Genomic DNA, 15,983 nt, shown 5'->3' with positions numbered 1-15,983 from the left:
CCATGACTGCTTCATACGCAACTGCAAGTGCTACGGCATTCTGAAACGTGATGTCTTCTGGTTCCAAGTATAACCTAAGTGATATATATGTTTATCTCTTACCCCAACCACAAATTGGTCACACAAGGCTGAGCCTAAAAACGTCCCAAAATTACAATACCTGGTTAATTTCCGTAAACCAACCACAAAGTCAGAAACCGTTTCACTGGATGGCTTGGGAGAATAATGATAACTCAACAACTTCAAAAGTTCCCTGTAACTCACGTCCTGAGGTTTCTTTGGTTTGCATAGCTTCCATAACACTTTGTATGTTTCTTTGCCTAATGACAATATCAAAACTGCGCGCCGCTTCGCTTGGTCCTCTTCTTTATCACTGACGCCATTGGCAATAAAATACTGTTCCAGCCGCTCAGCGTACGATTCCCATGATTCCTCGCTGCAAACAAAATTTTCCACTTTGAAACCTCCCATTTTAACAACGCTGAATAAATGGTTTATTCTTTCCGGTACAACATCCCATCCTCATCGCCATGTGTTACATTTTTATTGTGCAAATCACCAACTAAAGTTACACTTCATACAGCTATATGGCCATCCACTTTCAACTGTCCACAACTATCTCATGGTGGCCAATATTACAGACTTAAATATCCCACACTCACAATAGGCATGGTCTGTTCTTTCCACAAATTCCCTGACTTTTCGTGTATAAAACGACTATTTATTTAAATAATTCATGAAATGGGGAATTTTGATACAATAACATTTTTTGGACGTACCCCACTGCAGTTTTGCGCTGTTTGTCAGTCTGTGCCTGATTATGGGAACAGATCTCAATTCCCGAAACGTTGCAACTGTTTTTTTTCATAGGAAGCCTTCTGTTTTCCTCTGTGCGGTCATCATATTGTCCATAATACCTGTTTATCATTGCTGTGTTTGTCTGTTGCTCTGTTTTCAAGCATTGTTATCTGTCTGCTATTACTATTATTGTTTAAATTGTCTTATAATGTCATAGTCCACTGTTCATCTGTGCTGTTATTTTTACATGATTAAATTCCTTCTACGGAATTTTCTGTGCTGTCTGATGTTTAAAGTTTGACATCAGCTGATTAAGGCTTGTTCTCTTTGTGTTTTGTTTTAATTTTTTTTTACCTTTTTTACTTTTATTTCTAATTCGTACGGTTATTTTCTTGACAAACAAGTGCAAAACTTTGATGGTGTAGGTCCAGAGAATTGTAGTAAACAAGTTTGTTTTACTCACTGGCGCTGCCTAATACTAAAATAAATAAATACTCTTTTATGAGCATTCCACTGTAGCTTTTTTAAATAGATTTGCCCAACTTAAGCATTTTTTTTATTACTTAATTACCACCAATTTTTCATGGAGTGATTTCGGAACACAGTGGATAAACCTGTCAGGATGGCCGAACCTTTCTCCTGTGGAATGTAAGTCCAGCGTGTCTCAACTGCGCCACCTTGCTGCATGGTTGTGGGTTGGAGTTCTTCCCATAGGCATGGAAGTGTTAAGCATTTCTCTGTATGTAGGCGGACTCCCTACCTAGCTTTTTGGCATAAGGCGTTATTGCAATTATCCTCTTGAAATAAACTTAGAAACGTTTATGGCTATGGTTTTGGGTATATATTTGTCACTGAAGATACAAAAACCTTTACTGTCAAAAATTAGTAGGTAGGTTTTTAGGATGTTAGAAAACCTGTATCCAAAACCAACTTATCAGGTAAATTGTTATGTAACTTCAGTGGGTATTTACGTGCAGAAAATTTTTTCTTGGTTTTGTAAATTGCGGGGGGGGGGGGGGGGGGGGGAATTGATAAAAATGTACGTGAGATTTATTGTATCTGCAATGGTAAAGCCTTGACTCATTTAAGTTGTCTCAAATTTGATATTTATAAAAAGTTGGGCCAGTGAGTGGGACCCATTTCCCAACAGCCGCTTGCATAGCAAAATTGTGTTTTTTGTTTTCCGAACTCTTTCAACCATGTGAAGTTGTTTAGAAACACTGTTGACAAAACAAGGAAGGATCATTGGGTACTACTCTTGAGAGAGATTAAATTCGAGAAAAGTTCCATTAGACTGAGTGTATAAGAGGTGTTGATTCCAGTGTTTCAAGCATGTACACTTAGCGTGAGAGTGGAAGGAGATCTTACTGTGAAGTTTGGCATTGCTTTCATTTCATATTTACTGTTTCAGAGCTGGAACCGAGCGACGAGTACAGCTGGCGCACGGACAGACTGGGTTCTTCTTGCTACGGCTCCGTCACGACCAACGGGGAAGGTGAGTGTGCTATTGGCCCCTGTGCAGGGTTTGTATGCTTCGTTAATAGTTAATATCCTTACAAAAGTGTGTGCGTCGAGTCCATGTGCGACAGAAGTGAAACTTCTTGCTTATTAGGTATAGATAGAGGTAAATTATTAATTTTTTTTTATTGAACATGAGATGATAATTGAGATGTAAGAATATGATCTCACATAAATAAAAATTGACAAACACAAGCAGCATTACAAGAATTCCATAACATCACATTTCCTTGATTTCTACCTCCCCCCTGCCTTCTCCCCTTCTGGCTGTTACAACTAGCATATAGCATACTACGCTGCGTACCTATGCTGCCCCTCCTCCCTTGAAGTCTTCCCATTCAACAATTAGTGCATGCGTTGGAGTGGCGTCGTTACTGACACACACTCTTCCTCTACTGGTTCCCCCGAATGTACCCAATTATTCCCCACATGGGATCGGAATTTTCGTAATGCTCGAAAATTATAGCCCTCTCAACAAAGAAGTTTCACTTCAAAATTCCTTTTATTTTTATTGTGTATGGCTTGGTCTAGCACACCATGTTGGTATTATATTATTTTCTTGTCATTACTATTATTTCAGGTCTATTGGTGCATATTAATCATTTGGCTCTCTTGCATTTGATGTTTCATTCCAAAATTTGCTGCCAAATATTTACTAAGTGTCAAATACTAACAGTGGTAAAATGTCACACAAGTGACAATGTTAACTTGAATATCATCTTACAGCCTGCAAATAAAATTTAATAAGTATCTGGTGACAACATTTGGAACAAAATGTAAATAAAAAAGAATAGGCTTGAAATAAAAGAAATAACAAGAAAATGAAATAGCCTAATCATCTTGTTTAACTCTTTTATCAACTCGCTTAAGAACACATTGTATTGTGTGTATTTTTTATTCCTATGTTTCATTGTGTCTAAAAGACTCATTCTTTCTGTGTTTCTTTTGTCTGATAAATCAAAGGACTTTCATAATTCTAACTTTTGTATTATAATTTTTCATTTTTGTGAACTATGAACATTTTTTTTCAATATTCATATCTGTCTGAATTCAATAGAATTTCAAATAGGCAGCGTTCACATGACATAAGAGGGGCTTCGCTGGTTGAGTTGTGAGTCGCAGTGTGATTCCTGGTGGGAAGCATGGCTGACGTTGCTGTAGGAACTTGTCAGTCCTCATTCCCGGTGGCACTGACCAAAATTTGAATACCCCAGCTGGGAGAATGACTTAAAAGTTTCCAAAAAAGTAAACCAAAATTAAATCCATTTCTGGTGCTAGCAGACTTGGTGTTCCAAACACTAGATGTTCCCAAAACTAAACAAAATCAGAGAATTCCAAACAAATTGACGAAGAAGGTGAATAGAAGCAACTCTATTTAAATTTAAATAGCAAATTTTAACACTTCGATGAATCTATCTATTTATTATTATTAATGGTGATTTTTGATTTTTGTATTTCAAACATAATAATATACCAAACTAAAATGTGTGTTCCTAAGAAAATGATAAAATCACTTTACACAATTAGCTATAAAGACTATCACACTAAGTTTCAATGTACTTGGAATAAGTGCCTTATTTGAAGGAAACATGAAAAATTATTTCAAATAATTCAGATGTGACATTAATATTTATGTATTTTTAGTGTTGTTTCGTGAACAATGTATTTTCCATTCAATGGTTCACAAAGGGATTTCCAACAGAAAATACAATGCATTATATTGTAAAAATATACAGCTTAATGTCAAAAATACTAATGATTCCAAACATTGCTTGGTTCTGTCAGTATCAAAAATAAAATAGCAAATAGATAATTCTTCAATTGTTAATCTCAAAATATGTTTATTTATTCTGAAACTTGTATTCTAAAATAAATATGGCTGGGCCGATACCACTTGTCATCGATTCCACCGATAGCGATTCTTATGGGCCGATACTGCCGATACTCGATCCCGATACTAACCAAAGAAATGTTTGTGTTATGAAAGGATATTTTATTTATAAAGTATTTTTTAATTTAATTTTATAATGACAGAGTATCATCAAACTGTCAAAAACACTATAGCCCGTCCCACTCTTAGATTGCAGTACACGGCTTATGGCGCGCGCTGTTGCCAAATCTCTAACACATTACGAATTTCAGGAGATGTGTGTCTTTGAATTTGGATCGAACAAGAAGCATTTTAAGAAATCATATCGTAATTTATAATATTTTATACTATTACACATATAAATTTAATTTGTAATAATGCCACTTTTATGTAAATTTCAAATAAAAACTACTTATTGTAGGCGAAAATTTCTTATAGTTTTCTTTTATGTTCTAAAAATCCTTTATATATATTGTGACGGGGCTCCGTCAGACGTCCCGCGTACACCTATACACATAACAATAAATAACCTATAACATTTGGGGGGTGGTAGCTGTTGGTAAGCATGGTACTCGAGATCAAGTCTTCTCCCTATACAGGAAGTGTAGGGTATAATTTATGTACTGAAAAGAAACATGATTAGTTCATTCAAGCACAGATTTTATTCACTAGGATAATAAAAAAAATAATAATAATCAACCAAATATTTGATTAACAAATTAATAATAAAGCATTTTACAATGGGATGGGATTAACGAATAAATAAATACATTAAATACACATTAAAGTGACGTCAGCCGGCAAACAATTATCTCTACAACATGGCGGTTCTCTCGTCGTCACAGCTACGCGGAAGGATAGTATACTTCCCAGTTACCACTACCTGCATGCTTATAACCAGACGTCGATTTTTCCCAAAACCAAATAATAAATAATAGAGGTGGAATACTACATTATTACTTAAAAGATTAAGACGAAGATCGTCCAAGAAATGATTGTGGCGAACGAGCCATGGCCAACCACTTACCCTTCTGACTTGAGGCGAAGCAAAGTTGTTTCAAACCGACGTGGACTCGGCTTCCAGAGAGGTCCCCAGGCAAAAAAAGCCTCGGCCCCTCCCTGGAAGGAGGTTTTAACTACAAAACTAGGCCATGCCGGAAAAACAAAAAAAAAAACACACGAACACCGGAAAACTTATCCACAAGGCAACTCGCGGTCCCCTCCCTTCCCACAAGGAAAAAAATGAAAAACAAGTGAAGTCAGCTATTCCTTCCGCGCAGGCGCGCACGAGTTTCCCCCTCTCCCTCTTGCGCTGCTCGATTGTTATTTTTCCGTCTACGTTTCCAAACTCGGACGCAAGATGGCATCACTAATCAGGACAGAGTCCTCGAAACGCGTCCACAAAGGCTTCGCGTTGCAGAACATACACAGAACGACAAACAAAAGACAAGCATAGCGCAGCGGGTTTTTCTGGAACGGCGTGTTGCAACCTCTCAGCAGGCCCTGGCCAGCTACCTGCGAGAATTAGCTAACCACGCAGCCTCGCAAAAGCCCGCGGTGCCTGTAAACTAATGTCGCAGCAACCTATATTCCCATACCCGCGTGTCGAAATCAACCGGCCGAGCCTGGAAACGTGCACGTACACCAACACGTAAACCTGACGAGAAACAAAAGTAAAATAAAATTTAAGAAAAAAAAAGTAATGAAATTTTCAGACCGTGACAATATATATATATATATATATATATATATATATATATATATATATATATATATAATCACATTTTCATGGGCCCGATAAATGCCGTATTTTTGGAGAAGTCATGTACAAAATGATAAATAAAATACGGTAGTGAAAATTCTCGGTCGAGTAGGTATGGGAAAAATCCGAACAATTGGGTCGAAATGGGGAAGATTTTTTGAAAAACAGAAAAATTGCAACAACTCCCATAATATGAATAATATCGCATCCGTTTTAATGTATGATAACTCGGAGTAACCTAATGCCAAAAAATGTTTTCTAAATAAATTTTTGATACGACCAGCCTTAACTGCATGGGTTCGAAAAATATTTTCACCGGACAAAAAAAACGTAACTGCCTGAGTAGACACCTTATCAAATCTGTTTAAATTGTTTGTAAATATCATAATTATTTTCCAAAACTTTGTCAAAAACAATGTTTGATAAGATGCTTGGTGTTGAGAAGGATAGAAAAATAATTCAAAATTTTGTACCATCATCGCTATTAAATTCCTTCGTATTTATTTGATACATTTTACATATTATGTTCAAGATTCGATTAAAATATATTTTGTAACAACCATTACTGCAAGGGGAAGGAAAAAAATATGGGTGTAAGGATATAAAAATCCCTTTTTGTTCCAATGAAAAGAAATATAATCATCAAAATCTTCCTGCGCCTTTAGGCTGTACCGATAAGGAATTTTTTTTAACTTTAACTTACAACAAGAATCTGTTCACACACATTTCATTCATAGGAATTTATACGATAAATGTAACGTTAACTTGATTAAGAAATTAATAACATCACATACCTACCTTTTAATCACTATCGCTACCGCTGACCAATGTTGATACCCCTTCCATAAGAGTAGCACAGAGCTGACCAGAAGAATGGTAAGCTTCCTTAATTGAATTGCACACACTCATATTTTTTGAAAAATACTCAAATACATTCAACACAATCTTGCGCTCCCTCCCGCGTAGCATACCGATATAATTTCTTTTCGGTGTTCTAACGTCCATATTTTATATGTACGTAATAAAAATAAATGTTGAAAATAAAATCACGTATGTTAATATATAATTTGTTTGTCGAAAAAATAACTGTAACGAGTCACAGGACACAATGCGTTGCTTCGTCGCGAGACGCGATACTAACTGGCAGGCTGGTTTTCAGAAATGCGTGTCTAAGGAAATACATGGTTGACTAAGGAAGCCATGTATTTGAAATTGCTTGCAGGACAGAACCCCACTTATCTAAACACACGACCCTGTTTCCTCTTATGACGGCAGCTTGTGAGAGAAACCTCTATTGCAGTGCGCTCTTGTACTGATAAGACACATCTTTAACAGCTATTTCCACGGAAACTGTAGAAGAAATTGAGATGGAGCTGCTTTTAAAAACTGATTCAATTCATTGTGAACATTTTTCACGCTTTCGTCCCCCATCTATCTTTAATAGAAAAAAAGTTTTCCGCTGGTCAACTTTTTGATGTGTCAGTTTGTGAGAAAATGCATTTCAATATATTAAAAAAAATATTTAAGTGAAACCTGTATAGTTTTTGTCTTAACATTTGTTCGGTGGCGTCCTAAGGCATTAATTTATGAATAAAAAAAATCTGAATGAAATACACATGTAGGTTATTTTTTTATGATGTGAAACATCTCGGAATACTTCAAAACAGTTTTCAGTGAATAAGTTATGTTTTTTAATTTTTTCGGACACTTAAAATATTGTTAAGTATTCAAAATAAGCATTGACTGATGCGTATTTCGATGCTATACAATATTAAAAAAAGCTTGGTCCAAAAATTAAAATTTTAATTTCGTTTGATATTTGGCAACAACGCACGAAGAAACAAGGACAGCGCTAACGGCAATCGGCGTGTGTTAGAGAGAGAGAGAATGCGCCCATTTACTTCCACACTGCAATCTAAGAGTGGGATGCTCTATAGCATGCATCTTACAATAATAATAAAACACACAATTACTTTTTTCAGCCCACATGTTTAAGCATTGCCCAATTTTGTTCACAAGGGTATAAAAATAATAAAAATAAAATCCTTGTTATTTTAAATGTTATAAATATGACAAAATAATTACAATGTAAACCTTTCTGAATGCTTCATATTAGGCTAGGTAAAAAAATGTGTTGCATACACTTCAAGCACTACTATCACTTGCCAGGTTTCAAGACACTGATGTTTTTATTCAGAAACACTAGCTGCCGTAGTTTCTCTGGATTAAGCGTACTTCGTTTCTTGGTAGAGATTAATCCAGCAGCACTAAAAAGTCGCTCTGATGCCACAGAACCAGCTGATGAAGACAAATATTTCTGTGCAGCTTTGCACAACCTAGAATGTGGTGATGTCTTCCAATATTGTAAAGGGTCTGAATTTATTGGTATAAGTGGCTCTGCCATACATTTCAACCTCAGTTTCTGGACACAGGTAAACTGTTGCTGCTGGTGTTTTGGTTTTATTTATTGTACTGGAGTATATTGAATGCATACCTATCAATTTTTTGGATTCATGTTCAACTATAGATACAGTACATGGAGTGCTTAAGGGTGGTTGACATTCATATCCTCTGATCTCTGCTATCAAATCATGAGTTGCAGCAGCACATGCATCAGCTACTGTAAATACAGTTTTTTTGAACCTGGGGTCTAAAAGTGTTGCAATGGCGAATTTACTGTTGGTTTCAATGCTTTTGAAACGAGTGCACATTGAATTAATCATGTCTTTTTGAATCCCCTTCAGCCCTGAATTCTGTTCTGTCAGACAGGTTAGTTCTGACTTGATACCATTTACTGTTGGGATGACTTCTGCAATTGTCACATTTTCATTGCTGATATTAAGAGTAGCCATATAAAAACACTTGAGAGTGCTCAGTGCTTGTTACAAAAGAGACCATTCACTAGATGTCAACTCAGTGTATAAATTTAGTTCCGGGATAAGCCATGTAATTACACGCCGCTGCTCAATCAATCGCTCCAGTATAAGATAGGTGCTGTTCCAACGACCTGGTTCATCTTGAATCAGACGATGGGTGGGTCGTTATGGTTTCTCTGGAAATTTTTCAGCAGTTTTGATGCACTGATTGAGTGTTTGAAATGTGTAACAATTCGCCTGGCTTTTGCACAGGCATCGGACACATTTCTCTGGTTCATCAAAGTTTCTTTAATAACTAGCTGTAGTGTATGAGCAGTGCAGGGAATGTGACTACAACTTGCCTGAGCAACACCATTTACCATGTTAATTGCATTGTCTGTGACAACAACATGAAATTTGCCATTTATGTCCCACTGTTCAAAATCTTCATTTAGCATTGTTGCAATACTGCCTGCAGTATGTTTTGAAAGTGAAAATGGCATAACTTCTAAGCAGAATGTTTGGTACACAAAACTGGTATCAATAAAATGGGCAGTCAATGAAATAAAATCTTCATATGTGTGAGTAGACCACAAATCTGATGTCAAACTAATGTGCTCCACTCTTGTAAAGTTAGCCTTTACTTTATTCTGTACTTGTTCATACAGGTCGGGAATTGCAGTTCTTGAGAAAGTTGTTCTGCATGGTATTTTATACCTGGGTTCTAGGTATGATATTAAGTCACGAAACCCCTCACTTTCTACAATACTAAAGGAAAGCATTTCACTGCAAATCATTCTGCCGATCAACTCGGAGATTTTTATATGCTTTGAACTGAAAGTTGATAAAGGCATTTTTTCTCAAGCATGTCACTGATTTTATGGAACTTATTTTTAAACTGGCTGTTAATTGGTATTGTTGTGGAGGATAGTGGTGGTGGGATTAAAAAACTAGCACATTTATTTCCAGTACCAGAAAGTAGAGAAGAATCACTGCCAAGAAAAAGTTCATTTTCACTAGTAACACAAATTTTTTGGATACCACTGCTGCTAGGTTCTGGTTCTGGAGTCTCAAAATATTCAGGCGAAGGTGGTTGCTTTGTTTCCTTTAAAGCCATAATTTTCATTTCCCTGCTATGAATTGAGTCCAAGTGTTTTTTCATGTTTGATGCGGTGAATCCTCTTGACTTAACCCCACCTCGTGATATTTTTACATGGCAGAAAGTGCATGTACCCTTGGTATCTTCATTTGATTGAAGAGTGAAGTATTTCCAAATTTCACTTCTCTTCCCAGCCATATCATCACACTCAGAAAAATCTTTGAAATATCACTTTAGGTTTAGATTTTAACTATTCAAGCTAATGTAAATACTAAATTGTAAACAAACACAACAACATAACATCAGCAAAGCCATAGATAAATAAATAACATAGAGATGGGGCAAGCTACTCAGACGTTCTTCAGCAACTGTTTCTATGATCGCGAATGCTGTAAACATGATCGCGAGTGAAATTTACTTTATCGCGAGCACTGGTAAACGTAACGTGAGGCTGTCTTTGCTCCACAGTTGGCAATGAATATTTTTTTATTTATTTATTCAGTTTTTGTTCAGTGGATCCCATATGGAGTTAAGGGCTCCAGGATATACAGAACAGGATATGTAGAACAAGTCAAGTCAATTTTATACAGATAATACATATATACATGCATACTGCATAAGTACAATTATTAAACATTATAGAGTACATTGGTACATAAGAAATGGTATAAACTCAAGTTTAGGACATTTATACATTTATAGTATGCACGTCTCTATGGTTCTCGGGCTCCATTGTATTTTTAAAACAATCAACACGACCGGTTTTCTTTAAAACAGTAGCGCTGCGGAAAGGAACTTAGTGTAATAGTGCATAAATTACAAAATTAGGCAATTATTTTAAATATTAGTTTTGACTTTCAAAAAAACCAGTTGCGTGAAATACTATTCCTTAGTGATTTTTTTCTAACAAAAACAATATAACACAGTTTAAGAACTTGGACTGAGGTATCGGCGCGAAGTATCGGCAAATATTTTACAGATGCTGCCGATGCTGATACTCTGAATATCGGCCGATACTTAAGAATCGGAATCGGCATCGGCCCAGCTCTAAAAATAAATATAATTGCATGCTCTAACTTAGCTCAGTGCTTGGAGAGCAGGACTTCTGAGTCTAAATTACCCAAGTTAATGTGTGCAAGTATATTAAACAGTGTGTGATTCAACATGTAAGAAAAGCTAATCTCATCAGTTTAAATAATTATTCAAATAAGTTGGCAAACATTAGTATCAAAATGATTTTATTCAACCTAGAAGTTAACAAATTACAAATTCATTAGAATTAAAAGAAATAAATTTTATTTAGGTTGGACATCAGGACAGTGCTACAATATTACCTTCAAGAAACTGACAGTACTTTTAGTGATGTGATTTTGAACAGAACTATTCAACGCTCCTGAAGAATAATTGATGTATCGTTCAGCTTCCAGCGACAATTAGTACTCGTCATGGGTTTCGGCTGGTAAATCGACGAACAGGGTCCTAGGTTGGATTCGGCTGTAGATGACATGATGGCGCTTCCTTCCTTCCTTCTGTTGACATAGTGGACTCTTTCTTAACTAACATGCTGAATGTCTTGATGTTGTAGTTATTCTTGTGAACAACACCACTAATATTAATGTTCTGGTTGTATTGCATTTAGTTCACTGGTAGGATAGTAAGTTATATCATCTCTTTCTGTGAACTGTATTATCGAAACCATATTGAGGTCTTCTTAAAAGTTCATGTGATGATTCAAATGTTATAGTAACTTATTACAATTGGGTCAATCCATGTGAAATCAACCAGTGCTCTGAACCTTACCATTTCAGATTTTGTTAATTTTTGGTACACTTGTTTTATCCATGGAACAGTTGAAAAATACAAAATTTTAAATTTTTTGGGCTAGTAGTTTTTGAGTAATAGCCATTCAAAAAAGTAAAAAATCATATTTTTTGCAATATTTGGAAACAGTAAAAATTTTATTACTTCAAAACTATTAGGTCTAGAGAGCTCAAACTTGTTTTATTCTCTTCAGTATTTAATGGGCTTTAACCTGATGTATAACAAGGCTGTCATCCTTCAACTTCCATTTTTTTTTTCAAAACAATTAAAAAAATATTTTTGAAAATCTCAAAAACACCTCTTTTAATTTTTTTTTCGAAAAATATATGTTTTTTGTATACTAATAGGCTACCTCTATACCAAGTTTCATAATGGAGCAACAATGGACTCATCTAAAAAAAAAACATTGTCTTAATAGTGCTTAAGCCAAATTTGCTGATAAATGTCACCAAAGAGTGAGCATTTAATTTTAGGTTTTTTAAATTCAAATAGAATCTAAGTTTTATTACTGAATAATCAGAATGTATACATTTTGTACTGAAGCCATCAAAATGTTTTATTAATATACAAATTGTAAGTTTTAATGTGTTTGTAAGAATAGCTATATATATATATATATATATATATATATATATATATATATATATATATATATATATACATACATACATACATACATATATATATATATATATTTGCAAATAATGTTGCTTTTACTGTGAAAAAGATTCCCAACATAACCTGTACAATTCTGTGGCTCTCTTGTTTATCCCAGTCAGTTGTTGTAGGACTGTGAACTTTATGGTTGTCTACATATTTGTAATGTGTTGAATGTAAATTATTTGAGTGCATACTTCTTTCAAAGTGTCAAGACTGTTATTTATTTAGAGTGAACTATTATTAGCATTTGTTATAAAGCTAAATATTTCTTTTTAATTCCTAAAAATGGCAAACAAACATCAAAAAAATAACTGGTGTATTTATAATGTTAAATGTTGTAACCCATATAAGGAACAAAACCATCTGAAATTGGAGAAAAAATATCTCAGAAATGTGACAGATAGTATATGTTTTTAAATACAGACATTAAAATGGGTATGAAAATATGTAACAAATGTAGGAAAAAAGTGTATAGTGAACTTAAAATATAACAGATGAATGGTAATGTAGCTGGTTAGAGTCAAAAGGATGACATTGATGATGAATCATTTACTGACTCAGGAGCATCGATACATTACTTAAATAAATCACTGGAACTTATTGGCGAATCTCCCATAAAAAAGAAAGAAAACTTGCTGTATAAAATTACTCCACAAAAAAAAATAGAAAAAATAGTGACAAGCTTGGAACACAAATTCATTTCTTCTAAGAAAGAAAGTAAAGAAGGAAGCAAAGAAGAAAAATGTGAGTCTGAAATTATTGAACAATTGAAAAAAAAATTTGCCCAAACAACTAAGCGAAGTGAAAAAATGACTATTTTATCCGTGTTACCCGAAAGTAACAAGAGGATGACATAAGTAGAATTATGCCTGGTAAAAAATATTGCGTTACAATCAGGAACAAAGGATTGAAAATTCAAGAGCAAAAGCGTTTAGTATTTGCTAACTTAAATGAAATTTATCAAGCTTTTAAAGAAAAACATCAAACTCAACGAATTGGATTCTCAAAATTTTGTAAGTTAAGACCTAAAAATTGTATTTTAGCTGGTAAAAGTGGAACTCTCACAGTATGTGTGTGTACTGTGCATCAAAATGTCAAATTGATGATATGATAGCTGGTTCAGGGATAAACAATTTTTGTTTAGATGGATCACCTCTTAAATTATGTGTAACCCTCCAGCCCATCATTATTACATGAATGAATGTCCAGGGACGGCATACCTGAAAGAAGCATTTGCTGAGATATTTAAAAACGAGGTAATTGATGAGGTAACATACAAGCAATGGGTGACAGTAGACAGATGTATGATGGAAACAGTTGTGAAAGAAATTGATGATTTCATAGACGATTTTATAGAAAGTCTCTTAAAACTGAAAACCCATTCATTTATTGCATTACAACAAAAAGATTGATACTTAGAATGTAAGGAAAATCTGGCAGAAGTTGAGGTTATCATTAACTGTGACTTTGCAGAAAATTATTCATTTGTATTGCAGGACGAAGTACAATCATATCACTGGACGAGCAGCCAAGCCACACTGCACCCATTTATTGTATATTATAAGTGGCAAGAAAAACTACGACATGCGGAGTGTGTGTTCATTTCAGAGTGTTTGCAACACAATACAATAGCATTCTATGCTTTTCAAAGAAAAATTATACAAATACTGAAAGATACACTACCATTTGAACTAAGAAAAATCACTTACTTTTCTGATGGCAGTGCTGCTCAGTATAAAAATAGAAAGAATTTTTTAAACTTGTGCCTACACAAGAACACAAGAATGATTTTCAAGTAGAAGCAGAATGGCAGTTCTTCGCTACATCACACGGCAAGAGTGCCTGCGATGGATTAGGTGGCACAGTTAAAAGACTAGCTTCCAAAGCTAGTTTACAAAGACCATACAATGACCAAATACTTACACCAAAGCAGCTTTTTGAGTTTGCCAATCACAATATTCCGGGTATAGACTTTGAATACTGCACAGCTGATGATTATGATGCAGCTGAAAAGAAACTTTTTCCGAGATTCAACAATTCAAAAGCAATTGAAGGTACTCACAAACTGCATACGTTTATAATGATTTCTGAAAATCATCTTCTCACAAAGTCATCCTCATCAAGTGCACAAAGTGTGACAGAAATTGTAACAAAAGTTGATTACTTAACACCTACAGATTTACAGAAAATTGACTGGATATGTTACAGTAGTCTACGACAAATCATGGTGGCTTGCTTGTATTCTTTAAAAAAATTGTGAAAATGAATTTACAGTTAGCTTTTTACATCCTAAGGGGCCATCTCCTTCATTTTTTTACCCCAAACCAAATGAAATACTAACAGTGCCCAGTAATTCTATTCTAGGAGTAGTGAATCCTGTGACAGCAACCAGAAGAGTGTACACGTTAAGTAAAACTGAAATTAGTGTCTCATCACATGCTTTAGAAAATTTTTTGAGAAATCAAGATTGAGTAAAAGTGTAAAACAAAATTAAATAAACTTGCTATATTACTTTACTAATACAATTTGTGACATTTACTTTCTAGTAATTATGACAACTTAACAATTATTTGTAAAATAATTCAAATACTCTTTCATCCTGAAAAATGGTAAGTAAACAGCATACTAGTGTATGTATATTTTAGATATGTATTAAAAGCTTTTATGCTTTTTTCTTCAGCTATGCATTTTTTTTTTTTAAGAAATATTGTAGTGGCTAATATTACAAACACATTAAAAAATTTTCAATATTAAATCAATAAGCAACTTTTTTCCTTATTAGTTCAATAAGTATACATTCAATTATTCAGTTATATAACTTTGATTTAATTCGTATTAAAAAAAAATGAATATTAAATTCTGAATCTTGGGCAACATTTATCAGTAAATTTTGGCTTAAGCATTATTAAGACTTTATTTTTTTTTAGACGAGTCCATTCTTGGTCCATTATGAAACTTGGTATAGAGGTAGCCTTTTAGTATACAAAAAACATATATTTTTCGAAAAAAAATTAAAATTGAGATTTTCAAAAATATTTTTTAAATTGTTTTGAAAAAAAATGGAAGTTGAAGGATGACAGCCTTGTTATATATCAGGTTAAAGACCATTAAATACTGAAGAGAATAAAATAAGTTTGAGCTCTCTAGACCTAATAGTTTTGAAGTTATATATTTTTTACTGTATCCAAATATTGCAAAAAATGTGTTTTATTTTTATTTTTTGAATGGCTATTACTCAAAAACTATTAGTCCAAAAAATTTAAAATTTTGTATTTATCAACTGTCCCATGGCTACAACATGTGTACCAAAAATCATTCAAATCTAAAGGGGTAAGGTCCAAATTAATTTTTTTATTGGTTGATTTCACATGGAATGACCCAATTCGTGAAACATAATATTAAAGTTCTTCATGAATTATCATAAAATTCTTCATTAGAGTCTTGTAGAACATGTATTTAATAGTTCACCCATCCTTAAATACATTTATCACCATTAATTACAATTGTTGAAATATACTTCTGACCTACAAAATGGTTTCTTATAGACTGAATTAGTTCTGGAACCTTTTTTGTTGAGTTCACATCAAACGTAAGCTATCA

The 15,983-nt window shown here is 34.1% G+C and overlaps 2 protein-coding genes across 4 annotated transcripts in view; both read left to right on the top strand.

The window, feature by feature from the left end:
* Positions 1-15,983, top strand: part of LOC134527781 (solute carrier family 35 member E1 homolog) — a 308,654-nt gene that overhangs the window by 175,420 nt on the left and 117,251 nt on the right. The window lies entirely within an intron of this gene.
* Positions 1-15,983, top strand: part of LOC134527775 (mothers against decapentaplegic homolog 6) — a 52,966-nt gene that overhangs the window by 22,423 nt on the left and 14,560 nt on the right. Inside the window, exon 3 of the mRNA XM_063360711.1 lies at positions 2,210-2,293. Coding sequence (XP_063216781.1) covers positions 2,210-2,293 — 84 coding nt within the window. The remainder of the gene's footprint in view (positions 1-2,209; positions 2,294-15,983) is intronic.

Source organism: Bacillus rossius, chromosome 1 (assembly GCF_032445375.1).
Source record: "Bacillus rossius redtenbacheri isolate Brsri chromosome 1, Brsri_v3, whole genome shotgun sequence".
Classification (NCBI taxonomy): Eukaryota; Metazoa; Arthropoda; class Insecta; order Phasmatodea; family Bacillidae; genus Bacillus; species Bacillus rossius.
Note: the sequence above shows the minus strand (reverse complement) of the source record. Positions and strands in the feature narration are given on the sequence as shown.